Source organism: Aquarana catesbeiana, linkage group LG12 (assembly GCF_042186555.1).
Source record: "Aquarana catesbeiana isolate 2022-GZ linkage group LG12, ASM4218655v1, whole genome shotgun sequence".
Classification (NCBI taxonomy): Eukaryota; Metazoa; Chordata; class Amphibia; order Anura; family Ranidae; genus Aquarana; species Aquarana catesbeiana.
The window spans coordinates 81,324,812-81,347,829 of NC_133335.1; the positions used below are offsets into that span (position 1 = coordinate 81,324,812).

Here is a 23,018-nt window from a genome sequence, read left to right on the forward strand (position 1 = left end):
AAAAAAAGTGGACCCTCCTGAGATGTGTACAAACCTGTTTATTAACTACAAGAAACACCTGACTTCTGTGCTTACCAACAAGGGTTTCTCCACCAAGTACTAAGTCATGTTTTGCTTGGGGATCAAATACTTATTTTACTCACTGAACTGTAACTCAATTTATAACCTTTGTATCATGTGTTTTTTCTGGATTTTTGGTTGATATTCTGTCTCTATCATTTAACTGTTTCTGGACTGCCCCACGTACATTTACTGCAGCAGGGCAGCCCTTCAGCGTGAAAAAACGTACCTGTACGTGATTTTGATTGTTGGGTCTGCGGCTGTGATTGGGCACAGTGGGAGCCAATCAACGGGTCCAGCGGACTCGATGTTTGCCAGCACCCGGCGATCGTTACCGAGAGTGCAGAACAGCAGCCTGCCTATGTAAACATGGTAGATAACTGTTCTGTCAGAGAGGAAGATGGAGATCTTGTGTTTCTGCTAAGCAGGAACACAGATTTCTGTCTTTCCCAAGTGAAAGCATCCCCCCCCCAGTTTGATCGCCCCTGATGTTAACCCCTTTCCTGCCAGTGTCATTAGTACAGTGAATTTTTTTATCACTGATCACTGTATTGGTGTCGCTGGTCCCCAAAAAGTGTCACTATGGGCTTGATTTACTAATAGCAAAAAGTGCAGTTGCACTGTAAGTGCAGTTTCTCCAGAGCTTAGTAAATGAGCAGAAGCTCTGGTGACTTCCATCAACCAATTATGTGCAAGCACAAATGCTGTTTTTTTTATTTGTCTGGCACATGATTGGGTATTCTTGAAAGTGGAGCTTTACATCATTTACTAAACTCTGGAGCAACTGCACTTGCAGAGTGCAACTGCACTTTGCAAAGTGCACAGTCTATTTGGCCCTAGTAAATCAACCCCTTAGTGTCAGATTTGTCTGCCGCAAAGTCCCAGTCTCACTAAAAAAACGCTAATCGCCGCCATTACTAGTAAAAATAATTAAAAAAATAAAATTTCCATAAATATATTCCATAGTTTGTAGACGCTGAGGGGGTTATTTACGAAAGGCAAATCCACTTTGCACTACAAGTGCACTGCAAGTGCACTTGGAAGTGCAGTCGCTGTAAATCCGAGGTGGACATACAAGGGAAATGAAAAAACAGCATTTTAGCTTGCACATGATTGGATGATAAAATCAGCAGAGCTACCCCTCATTTCAGATCTACCCCTCAGATTTACAGCGACTGCACTTGCCTTTCGTAAATAACCCCCTATAACTTACGTTTATTTGGATTTTTATTATCAAAAACATGTAGCAGAATATATATTACCCTAAATTGATGAAGAAATTAGATTTTTTTTTTTTTTTTTATTGGATGTGTTTTATATCAGAAAAAACTGGCCTGGTTATGAAGGGGGGTAAAATACACCTATGATAAAAAAAATTCTAGACCCTTCATTTCTTTGTAAGTGGGCAAACTTACAAAATCTGCAGGAGATCAAATAATAATTTTCCCCACTGTAAGTGATATAACTAAAGGTATGTTGGGCAAGGTATTTTTTTTTGCTGATGATACAAAGGTGTGTAACAGGATTTATATCCATGGAGGTGTCTGTAATATGGAACATGATTGACATTGCTGGAAGAATGGTCAAAGCCGTGGAAAGTTCAGTTCAATGTTTTTTAAATGTAAAATGATGCACCTAGGGAAGAAGAATCCCTTAAGAGAGTACAACATTGGGGGTACAGTGTTAGCCAGCACTACAGAAGAATAGGATTTGGGGGTACTTATTTCAGATGATTGCATAATGAGCAAACCGTGTGACCAGGCGGTGGAAAAGCAAATAGAATTCTAGGATTTATAACTAGAGGGATCACCAGCAGGAGGTATATAGATCTTTAGTGAGACCTCATTTAGAATACTGGGGGTTATTTACTAAAGGAAAATCCACTTTGCACTGCAAGTGCACTTGAAAGTGCACTTGGAAGTGCAGTCGCTCTAAATCTAATCTGAAATGAGTGGAAGCTCTGCTGATTTTATCGTCCAATCATATGCAAGCTAAAAGGCTGTTTTTCATTTTCCTTGCATGTCCCCCTCGGATCTACAGCGACTTTACTTCCAAGTGCACTTGCAGTGCAAAGTGGATTTTCCTTTAGTAAATAACTCCCTCTGTGTCCAGTTCTGGAGACCTCACTTACAGATAGATAAAACAGGAGACCAGAGAGAGACGGGTAACAAAAATGGTAAAAGGTCTGGGGGACAAAACATATCGCAAGAGACTTCAGGAACTTAATATGTACAGTCTGGAGGAAAGAAGAGAAAGGAGAGACACGAATAAAACCTTTAAATACATCAAGAGGGTGAATAAGGAGGTCATTTATTCCATATGTAACCAAAATCAAGAACACGGGGACTTGACCTCAGACTCATTGTAGGAAAGTTCAAAACTAATTTTGGAATGTATTATTTTACGGAAAGGGTAGTTGATGCTTGGAATAAACTTCCAGCAGAGGTAGTGAGACAGTCAACAGTAAATGGATTCAAACATGCTTGGGACTGAAATAGATCTATACTCAGGCAAAAAAGTTAACGAAAAAAAAAACATAAAAAAAAAAATGGGCAGACTTGATGGGCTACTCTGTCTTTCTGCCGTCACTTTTCTATGTTTCTTTGTTTCTAACAGCGATAAAAACCCGACAGGTGTTCTAATCCCTCCCCACTTTTTCAAAAACTCAAAAAAGTTTTCCCTTTGTTATAATATAAAGTTCATGTTGAGCCAAAACTTTTTTTTGTAGTTTTGGATAGCATGAGAAAGATTAAAATCCCTGTTCAGGATTTTCCTTCACTTCCTATCCTGGTGACAACACTTTTACCAGGCAGCAATTAAGAGAAAACCCTCAACAGCAACATAGACAGAAATATAAAGGCTTCTTATAGAGTAATAGAAGGCTTGAATCATCTGTTAGCGTTTATTGTCTGTGTTGCTGTTGCAGATTTCCTCTTTTGAAACCTGTCTCTCCTGGGCAGTGAGAAGGGAAATGTAACAACATTCTAGATAATAGGTAGCCTCCCTGGCGGTTTTCCCGAGTGTGGCTCGGGGTTAAAATTCAGGACCATTAGCGGTAACCCCGAGCCACACTCGGGATCGCATTGCAGGATCCTGGGGCGGCGTTACTTACCTTGTCCCCGGGATCCTGCGATGTCACCCGCAGTGTCCGAGGGCTCCGTCCTCCTCCGAAGCCTCTCCGTGCCAGGCTCCGTTCCCTGCGAGCGGCGCGACGCACGGGGGCGGAGCCTGGCGGCAAATTCAAAAAAAATTGTAAAAACATAACACATACAGTACTGTAATCTTACAGATTACAGTACTGTATGAAATAATTTCACATCCCTTTTGTCCCCAGTGCTTTGTCCTATGCCCTGCATGCAGTTTTATATGATATATACTGTTCTTTCTGCCTGGAAACTGGAGATTGTCCATAGCAACCAAAAAGTGTCCCTTTATGTCAAAAGTGGCTTTAGATCAGCTAGAAAACAGCGATAGTAAATTAGAACACTTGCAGAATTGAGCGATAGTGAATCGTGGGGAAATTTATTTTATTATTATTATTATTTTTTTAATTATTTATTTTTATTTATTATATTATAATTTATGTTTTTGTGTTTCAAACTTTATCATACCCGGGATATCTACTAGACTCTGGTTTGGACAGATTTAAGTGTGTTATTGTTAAGAATTACAGACCTACAATATAAAACGCCAAATTTCCATGCAAAATAATTGTACCGCTTTCAGCACCTAAAATCCGAAATAATCATACCGCCAGGGAGGTTAAAATCCAACAAAGGTTCAAATCCTTTCTAATTTTCACCTAACTTTTGGATGAACGTAAAATTTAATCCCAAAACTACATATAGTAGTATATATAGAAATGGTCCAACATATTGTGTGTATGTGTACATATATATATATATATATATATATATATATATATATATATATATATGGTATATATATATATATACGGTATATATATATATATATATATATATATATATATATATATTTATATATTAATATTAGTATACAATAGAGAAATGTTATTACATTGGGTTACAAAGGAAATGCGTCATGGATAGTCATCATACTGCAATGTACCCAATTGCAGGAGACGTTATAGAAGACTGAAATACAACAGAGTCCAGTTTGGGGCTGTCCTGTTAATCTCCAGAATTCCTTCCATACACAGGCGCATCTGCCAGGTGAGTCAAGCAGTCATCCTATATCTGCAAGGGACACCTCCTATCTTTCTAGTACGTCACTCTCCTGCCATATAAACATATTTTTTCCACTCAACTTAATTGCAGCACAGTTCGTTCCTGTATTCTATGTTCTTCTTAATATACACCCAGTTGAGTAATCATTATTTTTCCTTCTTTCCTGCTCTGGGATCTATAATGTACCAAAGTCCATATGAAATAGTCTTAAGCAGTTAGTGCTTCTCTGGAGTCCTTGTATCCTCTCTCTCGCCTGATTTTTTTTCCCTTCATTTGGACTTTGCCTTTTCCTGCCCTCTGGGTGTGCCACTTAGTATCACACAGCTACAAGCAATACATGACAGTGGTTGCAGAGGGGCTCCCTTTGAGCGGAGACAACAGATAGGTATCTTTCTAGAATATGTGTGGCCAGTCTTCTATGTGTGTGTTGTGATTGCATGAGATATATTGTGGGACTGATGGAAATGAGGAGGATTTGTGTCTGGTAAGGTAGACATTGCCTTCTAGTATTATAATGTACATCTTATTTTATGTATCAGATTGCATGTACCTTGTATGCTTTATTAGACCTTTGTCTTTAAGATATATATATGATAGTGCTTTGACTGCTTGATCATTTTATGTTTGTACATCTAGGACATGTACCTTTATTTGTACACTTTTCCACTTTTATGTATTCAGTGTGTCATCATTACCCTGCCAGCAATAATCAGTACATTAATTATGGCTTTTGTTTGATGAAGGTGAAGGGAACGAGTCAAGAGTCCCTGTCCAGTATGGTAAGCGCACTTTTTAATTTTTTTAAGTTTAAGGCAGAACGTTTTTTTTCAGTAAACTAATGACTTGGACTTGCCTAGAGATTTTAATAAAGCAAAAGAGAAAGCTTTACAGACCAAATGGCTGAACACTAAGGGATCTATTTAGAAATGTTTTCACACAAGATTTACACAACCACATCCAGAATTCATACATTTTTCGTATTGAATTCAACTGAAAAAATGTGTGAATCTTGTATAAAAACATTTACAAGTAGATGCCTTAACGTGGACCTGTAAAGAATAACGCCCTGCCCTGCTCTTCTGCCCACCATGTTTCCATAACCTGGGCTTTAACACCCAGCCATCATATCTGTCTACCGTGGCCTAGGGTTGTGTGCTGAGCACATTGATCAAGCTGTCACTGATAACTAACATTTATGGCTTCTGATATGGAGCCAGTGAAATGGCTCCTGATCATGTGACCATTGTGAAGGCAAATCACAATGGTTCCTTGAAGAAAATCTGTCACATTACCCATTCAGTATAGTGACAGATATGGGTACATGTGGCTTCCAGATATGGGTACATGTGACCTTCTCCCCTTGCTCTCTTAATGCAGAGTTCAAGTTAAGCAGCCAATTGGCAAGCTTGAACGCTGTCCCATGATGGTCATTAAATTGTGTAAACTCCGACACAGAGCTTAAACAGGCTTTAGGCCCCGCAGAAACAAAGCAGCAGGGGGGAGCATAGGGAAGTTGACTGTCAGTGGACAAGAGGGTTTGCTAGCATGAATGGGCAAAAATATAGATTTTCTCCAAAGGTCAATTCTAACCACCTATTTTTTTTACATACTGTATACAAAATACTTTATTAAGCCCAAAGGGAAATTACGACAAAGACACACTTAACAAGGCAATACAAGATCACAACAATAGACTGAACAAGATGCAAAACACAACAAAATTACCAATAACAGCCATTAACACCAAATAAGAGAATTAAAAATACACTACAAACAAAACCTCCATACAATTAAAATACAACATAGAACAAATAACATGGATTAAAATAACAGGCAAACTACCAAATACAAATAATACACCACTTTTTCTAACACCACCCCAGATAATAACCAACACAATACCAACATACTATAAAAACAACACAAAATCCTGATCATAAACAACCAGAATTAAATCTTCACCTCCAGCCCTCACAGAAAAGAATTATATATCTTGATCGCCACAGTCAAAAATGATTTCCTGTGTCGCCCTATGGTGCATTGTGGGTGTAACAATCTGTCACTGATGGTACACACCGCAGACTGGCCAGCATATGTGGAGTGGGTTGGAGGAGTTGTCCAAGATAGAATGTAACTTGAACAACATTCTCCTCTCCAACATTGTTGTAAAAGACTCCAATTCCAATCCAACAACATCACTGGCCTTGCGAATCAGTTTGTTGAGTCTGTTGGTGTTGGACAACCTAATGCCCTGTACACACGGTCGGATTTTCCGACTGAAAAAGTGCAATCGGATTGTGTTGTCGGAAATTCCGATCGTGTGTGGGCTCCATCTGACTTTTTCCGTCAGAATTTCCGACAACAAAATCCGATCGGTTAAATTCTGATCGTTTGTACACAAATCCGATGCACAAAGTGCCATGCATGCTCAGAATAAATTAAGAGACGAAAGCTATTAGCTACTGCCCCGTTTATAGTCCCGACATATGTGTTTTACGTCATCGCGTTCAGAACGATCAGATTTTCCAACAACTTTGCGCGACCGTGTGTATGCAAGACAAGTTCGAGCCAACATCCGTCGGAAAAAATCCATGGATTTTGTTGTCGGAATGTCCGATCAATGTCCAACCGTGTGTACAGGGCATAAGTCTGCTTACCCAGCATGACACTGCATACAGGAGAGCGCTGGCCACCACAGACTCATAAAACATCTTCAGCATCGTCCGGCAGATGTTAAAGGACCTCAGTCGCCTCAAAAAAGTCGCCTCTGGCCCTTCCTATAGAGCACCTCAGTGTTTTTGCTCTACTCCAGCTTATTATTTATATGCACCCCCAGATACTTGTAACTCTCTACTACCTCCACATCCACTCCTCGGATAGAGATTGGGGTCACTGGTGGTTTCCTCTTTCTGAAATCCACAACCAGCTCCTTTATCTTTGTCACATTTAGATACAGATGATTAACCTCACACCATGTGACAAAGTTCTCCACCACAGTCCTATACTCAGTCTCTTCCCCATCCCTGATACATCCCAATACCGCAGTCATTAGAAAACTTCTGAAGATGGCAAGACTCTGTCTGGTAGCTGAAAACAGTGGTGTAGACAGTAAAAAGAAAGGGAGAGAGAACTGTCCACTGTGGAACCCCAATATTGCTGATCACCCTGACACACAGTCTTTCAAACGCACATACTGTGGTCTTCCTGTCAGGTAGACTACAATCCATGACACAAGGGAAACATAAACCTGTATTGCTGCTAGCTTCTCACCCAAAAGATCCGGCCTGATAGTATCAAAAGCACTGGAGAAGTAAAAAAACATGACCCTCACAGTTCTCGCTGACTTATCCAAGTGTGCATACATGCGATTTACCATGAAAATGATAGCATCCTAAACCCCCAGTCATGACTGGTATGCAAACTGCAAAGGGTCTAAACATTTACTAACCATGGGTCATAACTGAAATAAAACAAGTCTCTCCAAAGTCTTGATGATGTGGCAGGTCAAAGCCACTGGTCTATAATCCTTGGAGCCACAAGAACGTAGTATCTTTGGCACAGCGACAAGACAGGACGTCTTCCACAACACAGGAACTTTTTGTAGACTCAAGCTAAAGTTAAAGACCCATTGAAGAACACTCCCCAACTGGTCTGCACATGCCCATATATATTTTGGTTAGAGTGGAGAACAGCTAAAGCTTCTGTCTGGATTGTTTTGCTGTTTCTGTCCATGTTGGAGAGGTTTCCCCCTCACTGTTGGCCACAGAGGTGGTGTGGAGAACATCCCCAGTGGGGCCAAATGAGGGGAAACCACAAAACTACAACAATACGGGCACCTTTCCACTCTCCCCACTAGACACAACATTCTGGGAAGGAAGAAGGTTGTGTCATCTCTAATGTGGTTGTAAAGGCTGAAGGTATTTACTTTAATGCATTGTCTGCATTAAGGTAGAAAATCTTCTACTGTCATCTCCCCCCACAAACCCTCCCAAATACTTACCTGACCCTGATCTCGATCCAGCACTGTGCCCAAGAGCAGTGGCGCTGCTCTCTCTCTCCTCACTGGTCTCAGTGAGAGCAGCAGGAGCCATTGGCTCCAGCTGCTGTCAATCAAATCCAATGACAAGGGAGCTGGGGGGGGGGGCAGGGCCGAGCCGCACTCTGTGTGTCTATGGACACAAACAGCCCAGCTTGGGATCAAGCCAGCATGTTTGCCACCATAGGAAGCAGTAATTATGTTTGTTATGGAAAAAAAAAACACTTTACAATCACTTTAATACTTTAACTCCTAAAACCCAAATAGGATAAAAGTGAAATTAAAATATCACTTGATCCTGTCATAGCAGGTGTGAGGGCTATGAAAACCATTCATCATGTAAGATAGGGAGCGTATGAAATACATAAATTTCATGAAATTATGAGTTTGCTGTGTTTTTGCAATGTATATTTTATCACATAGGTTATGGTCATATATTAGTTATACTACATACAGTACCTTGTAAAAGTATTCATACCCTTTGAAATTTTCCACATTTTGTCATGTTACAACCAGAAACGTAAATGTATTTTATTGTGATCTTATGTGATAGACCAACACAAAGTGGCACATAATTGTGAAGTACAGTAGAAGGAAAATGATAAATGATTTTCAAATTTTTTTTACAAATAAATATGTGAAAAGTGTGGCGTGCATTTGTATTCAGCCCCCCTGAGTCAATACTTTGTAGAACCACCTTGCTGCAATTACAGCTGCAAGTCTTTTTGGGGATGTCTCTACAAGCTTTGCACATCTAGAGAGTGACATTTTTTGCCCATTCTTCTGTGCAAAATAGCTCAAGCTCTGTCAGATTGGATGGAAAGCGTCTGTGAACAGCAATTTATTAAGTCTTGCCACAAATTCTCAATTGGATTTAGGTCTGGACTTTGACTGGGCCATTCTAACACATGAATATGCTTTGATCTAAATCATTCCATTGTAGCTCTGACTGTATGTTTATCCTGATGGAAGGTGAACCTCTGCCCCAGTCTCAAGTCTTTTGCAGACTTTAACAAGTTTTCTTCTAAGATTGCCCTTTATTTGGCTCCATCCATCTCCCCATCAACACTGACCAGCTTCCTTGTCTCTGCTGAAGAAAAGCATCCCCACAACATGATGCTGCCACCATCATGTTTCACGGTGGGGATGGTGTGTTCAGGGTGATGTGCAGTGTTAGTTTTCTGCCACACATAGCGTTTTGCTTTTAGGACAAAATGTTTAATTTTGGTCTCATCTGACCAGAGCACCTACTTCCACGTGTTTGCTGTGTCCCCCCACATGGCTTCTTGCAAACTGCAAAAGGGAAATGGCTTTCTTTCAACAATGGCTTTCTTCTTGCCACTCTTCCATAAAGTCTAAATTTGTGGAGTGCACGAAAAATAGATGTCCTGTGGACAGATTATCCCACCTGATCTGTGGATCTCTGCAGCTCCTCCAGAGTTACCATGGGCCTCTTGGCTGCTTCTCTGATTTAATGCTCTCCTTGCCCGGCCTGTCCATCCATCCTTTAGGTGGATGGTCATGTCTTGGTAGGTTTGCAGTTGTGTCATACTCTTTCCATTTTCGGATAATGGATTGAACAGTGCTCCATGAGATGTTCAAAGCTTGGGATATATTTATAACCTAACCCTGCTTTAAACTTCTCCACAACTTTATCCCTGACCTGTCTGGTGTGTTCCTTGGCCTTCACAATGCTGTTTGTTCACTAAGGTTCTCTAACAAACCTCTGAGGGCTCCACCAAACTGCTGTATTTATACTGAGATTCATTTACACACAGGTGGACTCTATTAATTAGGTGACTTCTGATGATATTTTGATATTGATATTTGATATTTTGAAAAACATTTATCATTTTCCTTCCACTTCACAATTATGTGCCACTTTATGTTGGTCAATCACATAAAAATCCCAATAAAATACATTTAATTTTTTGATTGTAACATGAGAAAATGTGGAAAATTTCAAGGGGTATGAATACTTTTTAAAGGCACTGTATATGCCTATGACATGTGCTCCTACCCCTATGCCTTTCTAATGATCTGGAATGTAGAAGTGAAATTTGTCAGAAGTACAAATAAACTTGAACCTAGAATATCTGTAGGTAACCAATCCCACTTTTATGGTTGCTGTAAATGTCAAATGCTCATAGGTACAGTATTAGTGGAGCTCCACATTTAAGTCCCTATTATGTCCATAATTACTGTATTACAGTATCAAATAGGTAAATAGTAGAGGCATTGTCCCTACAGAATTAAACTATATATTTGTCGTGCATATCAGTCTGCGTCATTCTTTTTTAGTGGTGCTTTCCTGAAACATGTTTACAAACTGCAAATTTACTAGGTAAGCCATAAAGCTGTAAATAGTTTACAGTATAGCTTGTAACACTGCGAAGCACTTGTAATATTTAATTAATGACAAGGTCATAGCTAAGCGTGTAATGTAGACACAAGAGTCTAAAGTAAAGGGAAAATGTGGTGTTTTTTAGTTGATACATATTTTCAGTTATTTTAGTAACATGTACTTTAAAAATAATTTTATGGGATTTATGGGTTTAACATAATGACAAAGTGAACACAGAATTTAAGAAATGTTTGCAAATGTATGAAAAAGGAAAAAAACTGAAATAGCACATTGGAATAAGTATTCAGACCCTTTGCAACAACACTTGAAATTTAGCTCAGGTGCCTCCCATTGATGTTTCTACGCATTGATTGGAGTCCACCTGTAGTGTATTACATAAATTAATTAGTGGGAATGCTTTAGCAGTCCCACTATTGTTATTCGATTTTATTTATTTTTAATAATTTTAATAATTTTATTCCGTACGTTTTTTGGTTCTGCGTAACTTCTGCATACTTTCAGCTATTAAAACCATTCAACTATTAAAATGTTCGTCTCTTTTAGCTGATGTGTGCTCTTTTTCAACTTTTTTTCTACCATTTATACTTTTTAAAATATTAAGCTTTTTAACACTTTTTTTTAACATTGAAGTCAATGGGAGCATGCTTGAAATCCTTAAATTCTTCTTCCGCTCCCAAAAGTTTCAGCTCCTTCATACTTTCACCTAGAGACACCAAACAAACTTTAAAATGTTCACAAAATATTCAGCTATCTGGCTATATCTTTTCAGTTTGATATCTTTTACAGTTTTTGAGAAAAAGCTTTTTGTTTAGAGGTCATTTCAGGAAATTTTAGCCATTAATCAGAGTGTACTGTGTTTGTTTTGTTGCCATGGTTACCAAAGCTTCTGTTATACACAGGGGGGGAGGTGGCTGGAGCATCTCAGCTCTGATTACAGAGCCCGGGGGAGGGGACAGACACACCATGTACTGATTTATAATAGAGGAATATGATGGGGCAGTTTTGATGGGGTAATTCTGATGGGGCAGTTTTGATGGTGGCAATATGATGGGGCAATTCTGATGGGGCAGTTTTGATGGTGGCAATATGATGGGGCAGTTTTGATGGGGACAATTTTTATGGAGCAGTTTTAAAGGTGGCAATATGATGGGGCAGTTTTGATGGGGGCAGTTTTGATGGTGGCAATATGATAGGGGCAGTTTTGATGGGGCAATTCTGATGGGGCAGTTTTGATGGTGGCAATATGACGGGGCAGTTTTGATGGGGCAATTCTGATGGGGCAGTTTTGATGGGGCAATTCTGATGGGGCAGTTTTGATGGTGGCAATATGATGGGGCAGTTTTGATAGGGCAATTCTGATGGGGCAGTTTTGATGGGGCAATTCTGATGGGGCAGTTTTGATGGTGGCAATATGATGGGGCAGTTTTGATGGGGCAATTCTGATAGGGCAGTTTTGATGGTGGCAATATGATGGGGCAGTTTTGATGGGGACAATTTTGATGGGGCAATTCTAATGGGGCAGTTTTGATGGCAATATGATGGGGGCAGTTTTGATGGTGGCAATATGATGGGGCAGTTTTGATGGTGGTAATATGATGGGGCAGTTTTGATGGGGCAATTCTGATGGTGGCAATATGATGGGACAATTTTGATGGAGCAATTCTGATGGGGCAGTTTTGATGGTGGCAATATGATGGGGCAGTTTTAATGGGGACAATTTTGATGGGGCAATTCTGATGGGGCACTTTTGATGGCAGTATGATGGGGCAGTTTTGATGGCGGCCATTTTAGCAATTTAGCTATTCAGCATTCCCACGCATTTTCCCCAGGAAATGCATTTTCTAGTTGGACATGATTTGGAAAGGCGCACACCTCTCTATAATGCCCCTTTCACACATGCAGACCGTTTATTTGATCAATTCAGTCACTTTTTCCAAAGAAGAAAACGTATTAAGGTATTAAGTTTACATCAGTTTGATCATCCATTTACATCCGTTTTTCCATTGTGATGCATTGATGTCAGTTTTTCATCCATCAACGGATGGATGAAAAACAGACAAATGGTCTGCATGTGTGAAGGAGGCCTCAAGCCCTCATTCACATTGGAGTGACCTGTCAAATCGCATGATAAGTCGCACCTTATTGTCAGAAATGGCACTGTTCAAATCGGTGCAACACCAACTTTGCAGTGCCGCATCGATTTGACACAAACAACCAGGACTCTTGCAAGAGTTGGTTGCCCAGTCAAACTGACAATCGGGGGGAGAAGGGCCTTAGTAAGAGAGGTGACTAAGAACTCGATGGTCACTCTTACTGGGCTCCAGAGATCCTGTGTGGAGATGGGACAGAGTTCCAGAAGGAAAACCATCACTGCAGCTCTCCACCGATCTGTCGCTTTATGACAGAATGGATAGCTGGAAGCCTCTCCTCAGTGCAAAACACATGAAAGCCCCCTTGGAGTTTACAAAAAGGCACCTGAAGGATTCTCAGGCTGTGAGGAACAAGATTCTCTGGTCTGATGAAACCAAGATTGAACTGTTCGGCCTCAATTCTAAGCGTTATGTCTGCAGGAAACCGAGCACCGCTCATCACTTGCCCAATACAATCCCAACAGTGAAGCATGGCGGTGGCAGCATCATGCTGTGGGGGTGTTTTATTTATCAGCAGTGATTGGGAGACTGGTAAGGGTTGAGGGAAAGCTGAATGGAGCAAAGTACGGAGATATCCTCAATGAAGACCTGTTCCATAGGATACTGGATACTAATATTTATAGGTACAGTTTATCCAGCGAATATCTGATGGAGGGATCAGGAAGAACTTTTTTTCCCCGCTGGAGCAAATTGGATCATGCTTTATCTGGGTTTTTTTGCCTTCCTCTGGATCAACTGTGGGTATAGAATTGTGCATATGGAGGTTTTCTATTTGTGTGTTTTGTTTTTTTGTTTGTTGAAATAGATGGACTTGTGTCTTTTTTCAACCAGAATAATGCCTAGTACACATGGACCAAAGCAGAAAAAATAATTGTTTTTGTGGAGTTTTTAGGAGTGTTTTTGCAGCAGAAAAAAACACTGAATTCTCCTAAACGCTACTAAAATGCTCTTAAAGTGTTACTAAAGTCAGATTTTTTTTTTAAAATTAAAATAACAAACGTTATACTCACCTGCTCCGTGCAGTGTTATTGCTCAGAGCGGACCCCGATCCTGCACTTATCTTGGTTCTTCCTCTTCTTTTTTTGTCCCCATAGCAAGCAGTTTGCTCCATAGACTTACACAGCGGGACTTAGGCCGGCCCCCCTCTTCCTCTTTACTGCATCTGATTAAAAAGCAACAAGACCCAATGGCTCCTGCCGCTGCTCGAATGCTGTATAAAGAGAAAGAGAGGGGAGAAAATATGCAGGCGTGCACAGTGCTGATCTCTTCTCCCCTTTCTTCCCCTTTACACCGGGGGGGGGGGGCACAGGGAAACTGAAAACGTTTTTTATCTTAATGTAAGCAATGCATCAAGGAAAAAAACGTTTAATATTCCTTTAACAGCTTTTTTTCAAGTGTTTTCTTTTTCTTTATGTACTGTAAAAACGCTACTAAAAATCTGACGTTCCTAAAACACTACTACAAGCCGGCACAAAAAAAAAAAAAAACTATTATCAGCATTTTTTTATTCAGCGTTTTTTTGGAGCTTATAAAGAACACTAGTGTGCATGGAGCCTCAGGTACAAAATGAAAAAATTGAAAAAAGTGAAGGGGGTCTAAATACTTTATGAATGCTCTGTATATTATAGTTTATCAGTTGTGAGGCTCAATTGGCAAGGGGAAACTATGACACAGTCCAAGCAGATTTGTCCTGATCATTTATTATTTGACAAGACAGTGCAGGAGGGCTTTGTACAGCAAGTCCACAGTATGAAACAAATCATCTGTTCATCCAGGCATTCTTATGCCGCGTACACACGAGCAGAATTTCCGATAACAAATGTTCGATGTGAGCTTGTTGTCAGAAATTCCGACCGTGTGCAGGCTTCATCGGACATTTGCCGTTGGATTTTCCGACAACAAACGTTTGAGAGCTAGTTCTCAAATTTTCCCACAACAAAACTTGTTTTCGGAAATTCTGAGCGTGTGTACATAAGTCTGACGCACAAAGTTCCACGCATGCTCGGAATCAAGCAGAAGAGCCGCACTGGCTATTGAACTTCATTTTTCTCGGCTCGTTGTACGTGTTGTACGTCACCGCGTTTTTGACGTTCGGAATTTGTGTGACTGTGTGTATGCAAGACAAGCTTGAGCCAACATCCTTCGGAGAAAAATCTGATGGATTTTGTTGTCGGAAAATCCTATCGTGTGTACAGGGCATAAGGCTTCATGTACACACTGCCTTCTTTGACCGCTGGCCACGGGAAAATGCAAAATTCAGACTAACCGCAGCAGCTCCCAAGCTCTGGTAAAAGCCTATGTGTACATTGATACCATAGGTGTGCAGAGCCCATTGCATTACGGTGTGCACCCCATAGCTCGAACACACACACATGATTGTGACGTGACAGGATTGCATGGCAAACTGCTCTTTTAACCACTTTATAACAGCGCTATAGCCGAAAGACAGCTACAGCACAGCTCTTTTGTTCCAGGAGGGCATCCATGGACATCCTCCCGGAACCATGCCCAAGACGACTGCTGGGGTGCACATCTGGTGCGCTCAGTGACCGCTGTGACCACAGATCACAGTTAAGGGCCAATCACAGTGGCCCTTTACCATGTGATTAGCCGTGTCCAATAACAGCTGATCAAATGTAAACAGACTTGCTGGTTATCGGCAGTACTTTGCTCACATGCTGTCACAGCCTGTGATCAATGCAGGCCCATCAGTGCCACCTATCAGTGCCCATTAGTCTCGCCTATTAGTGCCCATTATTGCCACCTATCAGTGCCCATTAGTGCCACTTATCAGTGCCCATTAGTACAGCCTATCAGCGCTGTCCATCAGTGCCTCCTCATAAGTGCCATCCATCAGTGCCCATCAGTGTTGCCTATCATTGCACATTAGTGCCACCAATCAGTGCCCATCAGTGTCCATCAGTGCCACCTCATCAGCGCCTATCAGTGCTGCCTCATGAATGTCAATCAGTGCAGCCTATCAGTGTCTATCAGTGCCGCCTCTTGAGTGCCCTTGAGTGCTGCCTCATCAGTGCAGCCTTTCAGTGCCTCCTCATGAGTGCTCATCAGTGCCATCACATCAGTGCTGCCTCATGAGTGCCCATCAGTGCAGCCTGTCAGTGCCCATCAGTTCCACTGCATGAGTGCCCATCACTGCTGCCTTTCAGTGCCCATTAGTGGCGCTTGTCAGTGCCCATTAGTGCTGCCTATCAGTGCCACCACATGAATGCCCATCAGTGCCACCTATCAGTGCCACCACATCAGTGCCCACTCATCAGTGCCCATCAGTGCAGCCTGTCAATGCCACCACATGAGTGCCCATCAGTGCCACTGCATGAGTGCCCATAAGTGCCACCTGTCAGTGCCCATTAGTGTCATCTGTCAGTACCTATCAGTGCCACCGCATGAGTGCCCTTCAGTGCCGCCTGTCAGTGCCAATCAGTGCCGCCTGTCAGTGCCCATCAGTGTCACCGCATGAGTGCCCATCAGTGCAGCCTGTCAGTGCCAATCAGTACCACCTGTCAGTGCTCAGCAATGCCGCCTGTCAGTGCCACCACATGAATGCCCATCAGTGCCGCCTGTCAGTGCCCAGCAATGCCGCCTGTCAGTGCCCATCAGTGCCACCGCATGAGTACCTATCAGTGGCGCCTGTCAGTGCCCATCAGTGGCGCCTATCAGTGCCACCACAAGAGTGCCCATTCATCAGTGCCGCCTCATCAGTGCCCATCAGTGCCACTGCATGAGTGCCCATCAGTGCCCACTCATCAGTGCCCATCAGTGCAGCCTGCCAGTACCACCGCATCCTGGGAGGAGGGGTTTTTACTCCAGCTATGTATGACATAATTTGCCAAGGCAAGAAACCAGGAAGTAACAGTAGAAATGTAAAAATAAAAATAAAAGTTCAAAACAAGTAAATAGCATAAGGATTAAAAATAGCCCATGTTGATTGAGAGAGTGAAGTTCCGCTTTAAGAACTTCACCTCCTCTGACACACTAGGTTGAGTGTACTGTTACCCATATACTATATTTATACTATATACTATATTTGAGATTTAATATCTCTCAGATATGATTTGGGTTAAATGAGATTTCTTTGACCATGAGTGAAAGCTTTAACACAATAACAAAAATGTATTGGTATATAGTAATGTAGGCCTAGACCAGGGGTCCTCAAACTACGGCCCGCGGGCCGAATCCGGCCCTCCAGCGTTTTTTATCCGGCCCGCGGACTGCCTCTTTAAAATTGCAGCACTCCCCCTGCCCTCTGCTCCCTCCATCACACAGGACGGGAAACATGACAGGCCGGACAAAGGACCTTTTGTGCTAAGAAGCAGGTGATTGGTTACTAGGCATTAGGGCGGTCCCAGGAACCAATCACCTGCCCCTCACTTCCAAAGTCCCGCCCTCCGTCTGGACCTACCATGCCTCGTGTCCTGCATGATACAGGTAAGTGTTGAGTGCTGTGATATTATAGGGGGCGGCAGTGTAATATTGATATGGGGGGAGTCTGTGACATGGGGGGATCCTGTGACATGGGGGGATCCTGTGACATGGGGGATCCTGTGACATGGGGGGGTCTGTGACATGGGGTGAGTCTGTGACATGGGGGGAGTCTGTGACATGGAGGGATCCTGTGACATGGGGGGATCCTGTGACATGGGGGGATCCTGTGACATGGGGGGATCCTGTGACACGGGGGGAGTCTGTGACACGGGGGGATTCTGTGACACAGGGGGAGTCTGTGACATGGGGGATCCTGTGACATGGGGTGATCCTGTGACATGGGGGGAGTCTGTGACATGGGGGGAGTCTGTGACATGGGGGGGATCTGTGACATGGGGGGGATCTGTGATGGGGGATCTGTGATATGGGGGGGATCTGTGATGGGGGATCTGTGATATGGGGGGTATGTGATGGGGGAGTCTGTGATATGGGGGGGATCTGTGATATGGGGGGGATCTGTAATATGGGGGAGATCTGTGATATGGGGGGATTTGTGATGGGGAGTGTGTTATGGGGGGATTTGTGATATGGGGGAGTCTGTTATGGGGAGATTTGTGATATGGGGAGAATTGTGATATGGGGAGTCTGTTATGGGGGAGATCTGTGATATGGGGGGATCTGTGATGGGGAGTCTGTTATGGGGGGATCTGTGATATGGGGGAGTCTGTTATGGGGGAGTCTGTGATAGGGGGAGTCTGTGATAGGGGGAGTCTGTGATATGGGGGGGATCTGTGATGGGGAGTCTGTGATGGGGAGTCTGTTATGGGGGGATCTGTGATGGCAGAGTCTGTTATGGGAGATCTGTGATATGGGGGGATCTGTGATATGGGGGGGGATCTGTGATATGGGGGGGATCTGTGATATGGGGGATCTGTGATATGGGGGGATCTGTGATGGGGAGTCTGTTATGGGGGAGTCTGTGATATGGGGGATCTGTGATAGTGGGATCTGTGATATGGGGGGATCTGTGATGGGGAGTCTGTTATGGGAGATCTGTGATGGCGGAGTCTGTTATGGGGGATCTGTGATGGGGGAGTCTGTTATGGGGGATCTGTGATGGGGGAGTCTGTTATGGGGGGATCTGTGATGGCGGAGTCTGTTATGGGGGATCTGTGACATGGGGGGATCTGTGATGGGGGAGTCTGTTATGGGGGGATCTGTTATGGGGGAGTCTGTGATGGGGGAGTTTGTTATGGGGGGATCTGTGATGGCGGAGTCTGTGATGGGGGAAGTATGTGATATGGGGGAGTCTGTTATGGGGGGAATCTGTTATGTGGGGCTTTGTGATGGAGAGGAGTTTGTGTTGGGGGGCTTTGTGATGGGGGGATCTGTCATGGGGGGGCTTTGTTATGGGGTGAGTCTGTGATGTGGAGGGGGGTCTGTGTTTGGGAGGGGTTCTGTAATGAGGGGAGTCTGTGAAATACTGATAAGTTTATATTGATTACAATTGTTCTTTATTTTAAATATTGTACTGTTTTTTTCCTGTTTTTTTTTTTGTACTACAAATAAAATGTGTGCATAGGAATTAGTTCATATTTTTTTTAAACTATAGTGCGGCCCCCCAACAGTCTGAGGGACTGTGAACTGGCCCCCTGTCTAAAAAGTTTGAGGACCCCTGGCCTAGACTAATACACAGCAATTTATCTAATTGTACAGGAAAAGGGTAAAAATCATGGATTACATGAAGGAATACAGAGTATATTCCTTACAACATTAATCATAAACAGTAGGACAGAAAGTACATAAGACCAACATATTTAGATACAAGTACAAGGGAGATTTCCCACATTTACCATTCCCATAGCGCAAGGGTCTTCAAACTATGGCCCTCCAGTTGTTCAAGAACTACAATTCCCATCATGCCTAGCCATGTCTGTGAATGTCAGAGTTGTACAATGCTTCATGGGATCTGTAGTTCCGCAACAGCTGGAGGGCCGTAGTTTGAGGATCCCTGCCATAGAGGTTCTATTCACATGATTGGTTGGCAAGGCGTGGCTCTGATTGGTGGGCTTCCCTATTCCTGGTTCAGGATTGGCTACAGCTCCAATCCCTATACTTTGCATAAGTCAGCCCCCTTTAATGCAAATCTTTGGCACCGACTATTTTGAGTGGGAGACTTAACATGTAGGTACATGACCTTCAGGAAAGTTAGGTATTGATGATGGTTGACCCTCATTGCATATCTAAACATGGGATCCTTTGAAGTGATTATGTGTAGAACAATGAGGTTTGGGTCCCATTGTTTGTATACACAAGCTTAGGCACCGACTTAACATGTTGCACACCCTCCATAGATACAAGCTAAATGAAATATATTCATATTCATAATTACAATATTTTACAGCTATTAATGGAGATTTCACACAAACTCATAAGACAACAGTACAAAGCATGCAATATCACAAAAAAAAATCACTGAAAAAAATACTTAGTACCCATTAGCAGTACTCTATCAAAGAAAACAGGCACTGAACCAGTTAGTAAAGGCAAACTTAATATATTGTCATCTGATAAGCATAGTAATAGATTAAAAAAGGTAATAACACAATTTGGCATACAGGGTGATTAATAATAGGGACTTGGCATAAGATGACACTTGCCGTCCCAGTCAGCATAAACAGCACCAAGGTCACCTAAAGTGCAGCAGTAAACAGTAACAGTAATAAGCTTGATCTACCAAACACAGGAACTATACTGCCAAAGTGCAGTAATAGCAACTATGCTAAGCCTAGACTGCTGGTCCATAGAAATTAAGGAAAGGTGAGAAGGGAACAAAGGGTGCTTGCAAGCTGGATTTACGGGTGGGGCAGTCTTTATGTTGTGCTTCTGATGGATATTGTTGGGACCCTTTAAGCAGAACAGCAGAAAGTGAAAGTAAACTGATTGTAAAACGGAAAATATCTCCTTCTCCATGTTTTTTTAGTCCAGCATCTGGCTAAATGTAGAAATGTAGGGCCCAGAGCAGGACTTGAAGTGGTATTGAAATCAATTTCTTAAAACCACCGTCAGGCAGAGTTTTTAGAACAGAATAGACCCTAGTGATTCTTTCATAAATGCGTCTCCCAGCCTGTTAGCAGTAATGTGATCTACACATGCACAACTCAGACCACATTTATGACACCTGGTCTGTGCCATGGTGATGTGACTCGCTCATGTGCGGGCCGGCCATTCAAGTGGCCAAAAAATCAAACCTGGAAGGAAGACCAGGTGAAGATAGAAGTACTGGGAGCAGTGACAGCACCGGAGGGCACCGTTTGACAGGTAAGTCTTTCATAATGTGAAATTCCACTTCAGCTATCCCATCAAGAATCTGCCATTGAGAGTCATTCTACGTCCTACAGCAGCACATATACAAGGTACGTGTATATGTGCGGCTGCGTGGTAGGGAATACCTTGGCCACTTATGATTGGCGGTCCGCAGTGACAGCTTCTTGGCTGGATAGCTCAGATTGGTTTGGACTACAATCCAAACATGCCTAATCTCATCTCTGTTAAAAGGGCTCATAATTAATGAATTCATAATAAATACAGTTTTAAAAGATTTACCACACTGATATGATTGTTGATAAGTGGTTGTAAATGCTGTAAATGTGTTTTACCTTCATGCATATTAAAAAAAAACTTTCTATGAGCAGCAGACCCCCTAATACTTACTTGAGCCCATCTCGATCCAGCAATGTGCATGAGAGCAGAGGCTCTCCTGGGTCTCTTCCTCCTCATTGACTGAGACAGTAGCAGGAGCCATTGGCTCCCACTTCTGTCAATCACAGCCAGTCAGTCAATGAGGAGAGAGGGCCAGGGCCGAGCCGCGCTTTGTTTGTGAATGGAAACACAGAGCAAAGGCTCAGTAATAAATCTGCTTGGGTGCAACCATAGTAAGCTGCTTGCTATGGGGGCACTCGGCAGGAGGGAGGGGCTAAGAGCACTTGTGGGGTACCTGAGAAGAAGAGGATTGGGGCTGCTTTGTGCAAATCCACTGTACAGAGTAGGTAAGTATAACATGTTTGTTATTTAACCACTTGCCGACCGGGCCATAGCCAAAAGATGAATACAGCGCGGTCGGCTAGTTCTGGGTGGACGTCCGTGGGACGTCATTCCAGAATGTTGCTCCCGTGCGCCCCCTGGGGCGCGCACCTGGGAACATCCGTGACCGCCGGGTCCAGAGGACCCGGCGCATCACGGATCACGGTAAATAGCCGCTAATCGTGGCCGTTTACTACGTGATCGTTCCGTCAAATGACGGAGCGATCACATGTAAACAAACCGGCGTCACGTCATGACGCCGGTTCCTCCCTCCCCTCTGTGTACCGATCAGTACAGTGCGAGGGGGAGAGATTGCAGCAGCGCTGTGGGCTGAATGTTTAGTGCCCACAGCGCTGCTCAATGTAAATAATCTGCAATACTCTGCAATACTCTGCAAAACTGCAATACTGCAATACTCTGCACTACTCTGCAAAACTGCAATACTGCAATACTCTGCAACACTGTGCAACACTGTTCAATACTCTGCAACATTATGCAATACTCTGCCAATACTCTGCAACACTGCAAAACTCTGCCAATACTCGTCAATACTCTGCCAATACTCGCCAGTACTCTACCAATACTCGCCAATACTCGCCAATACTCTACCAATACTCGCCAATACTCTGCCAATACTCTGCAATAAATTTTAACCTCCCTGGCGGTATGATTATTTAGGATTTTAGGTGCTGAAAGCGGTACCATTATTTTGCATGGAAATTTGGCGTTTTATATTGTAGGTCTGTAAATCTTAACAATAACACACTTAAATCTGTCCAAACCAGAGTCTAGTAGATATCCCGGGTATGATAAAGTTTGAAACACAAAAACATAAATTATAATATAATAAATAAAAATAAATAATTAAAAAAAAAAATAGTAATAAAATAAATTTCCCCACAATTCACTATCGCTCAATTCTGCAAGTGTTCTAATTTATTATCGCTGTTTTCTAGCTGGTCTAAAGCCACTTTTGACGTAAAGGGACACTTTTTGGTTGCTATGGACAATCTCCAGTTTCCAGGCAGAAAGAACAGTGTATATCATGTAAAATTGCATGCAGGGCATGGGACAAAGCACTGGGGACAAAAGGGATGTGAAATCATTTCATACAGTACTGTAATCTGTAAGATTACAGTACTGTATGTGTTATGCTTTTGACATTTTTTTGAATTTGCCGCCAGGCTCCGCCCCCGTGCGTCGCGCCGCTCGCAGGGAACGGAGCCTGGCACGGAGAGGCTTCGGAGGAGGACGGAGCCCTCGGACACTGCGGGTGACATCGCAGGATCCCGGGGACAAGGTAAGTAACGCCGCCCCAGGATCCTGCAATGCGATCCCGAGTGTGGCTCGGGGTTACCGCTAATGGTACTGAATTTTAACCCCGAGCCACACTCGGGAAAACCGCCAGGGAGGCTACCAGAAACAAATAATTTTTTTTTTTTTTAATCAAATTTTCAGTCTTTTTTGATTTATAGCGCAAAAAATAAAAAACTCAGCGGTGATTAAATACCACCAAAAGAAAGCTCTATTTGTGTGAAAAAAAGGACAAAAATTTCATATGGGTACAGTGTTGCATGTCTGAGTAATTGTCATTCAAAGTGTGAGAGCACCAAAAGCTGAAAATTTGGTCTGGTTAGGAAGGGGGTTTAAGTGCCCAGTTGTCAAGTGGTTAA

The 23,018-nt window shown here is 42.7% G+C and overlaps 1 protein-coding gene across 1 annotated transcript in view; it reads left to right on the forward strand.

Moving 5' to 3' along the window:
• The first annotated feature begins 4,566 nt into the window (after window positions 1–4,566).
• Window positions 4,567–23,018, forward strand: part of MYO15B (myosin XVB) — a 233,436-nt gene continuing 214,984 nt past the window's right edge. The window contains exons 1-2 of the mRNA XM_073608123.1: window positions 4,567–4,653; window positions 5,012–5,047. Coding sequence (XP_073464224.1) covers window positions 5,045–5,047 — 3 coding nt within the window. The 5' untranslated portion in view covers window positions 4,567–4,653; window positions 5,012–5,044. The remainder of the gene's footprint in view (window positions 4,654–5,011; window positions 5,048–23,018) is intronic.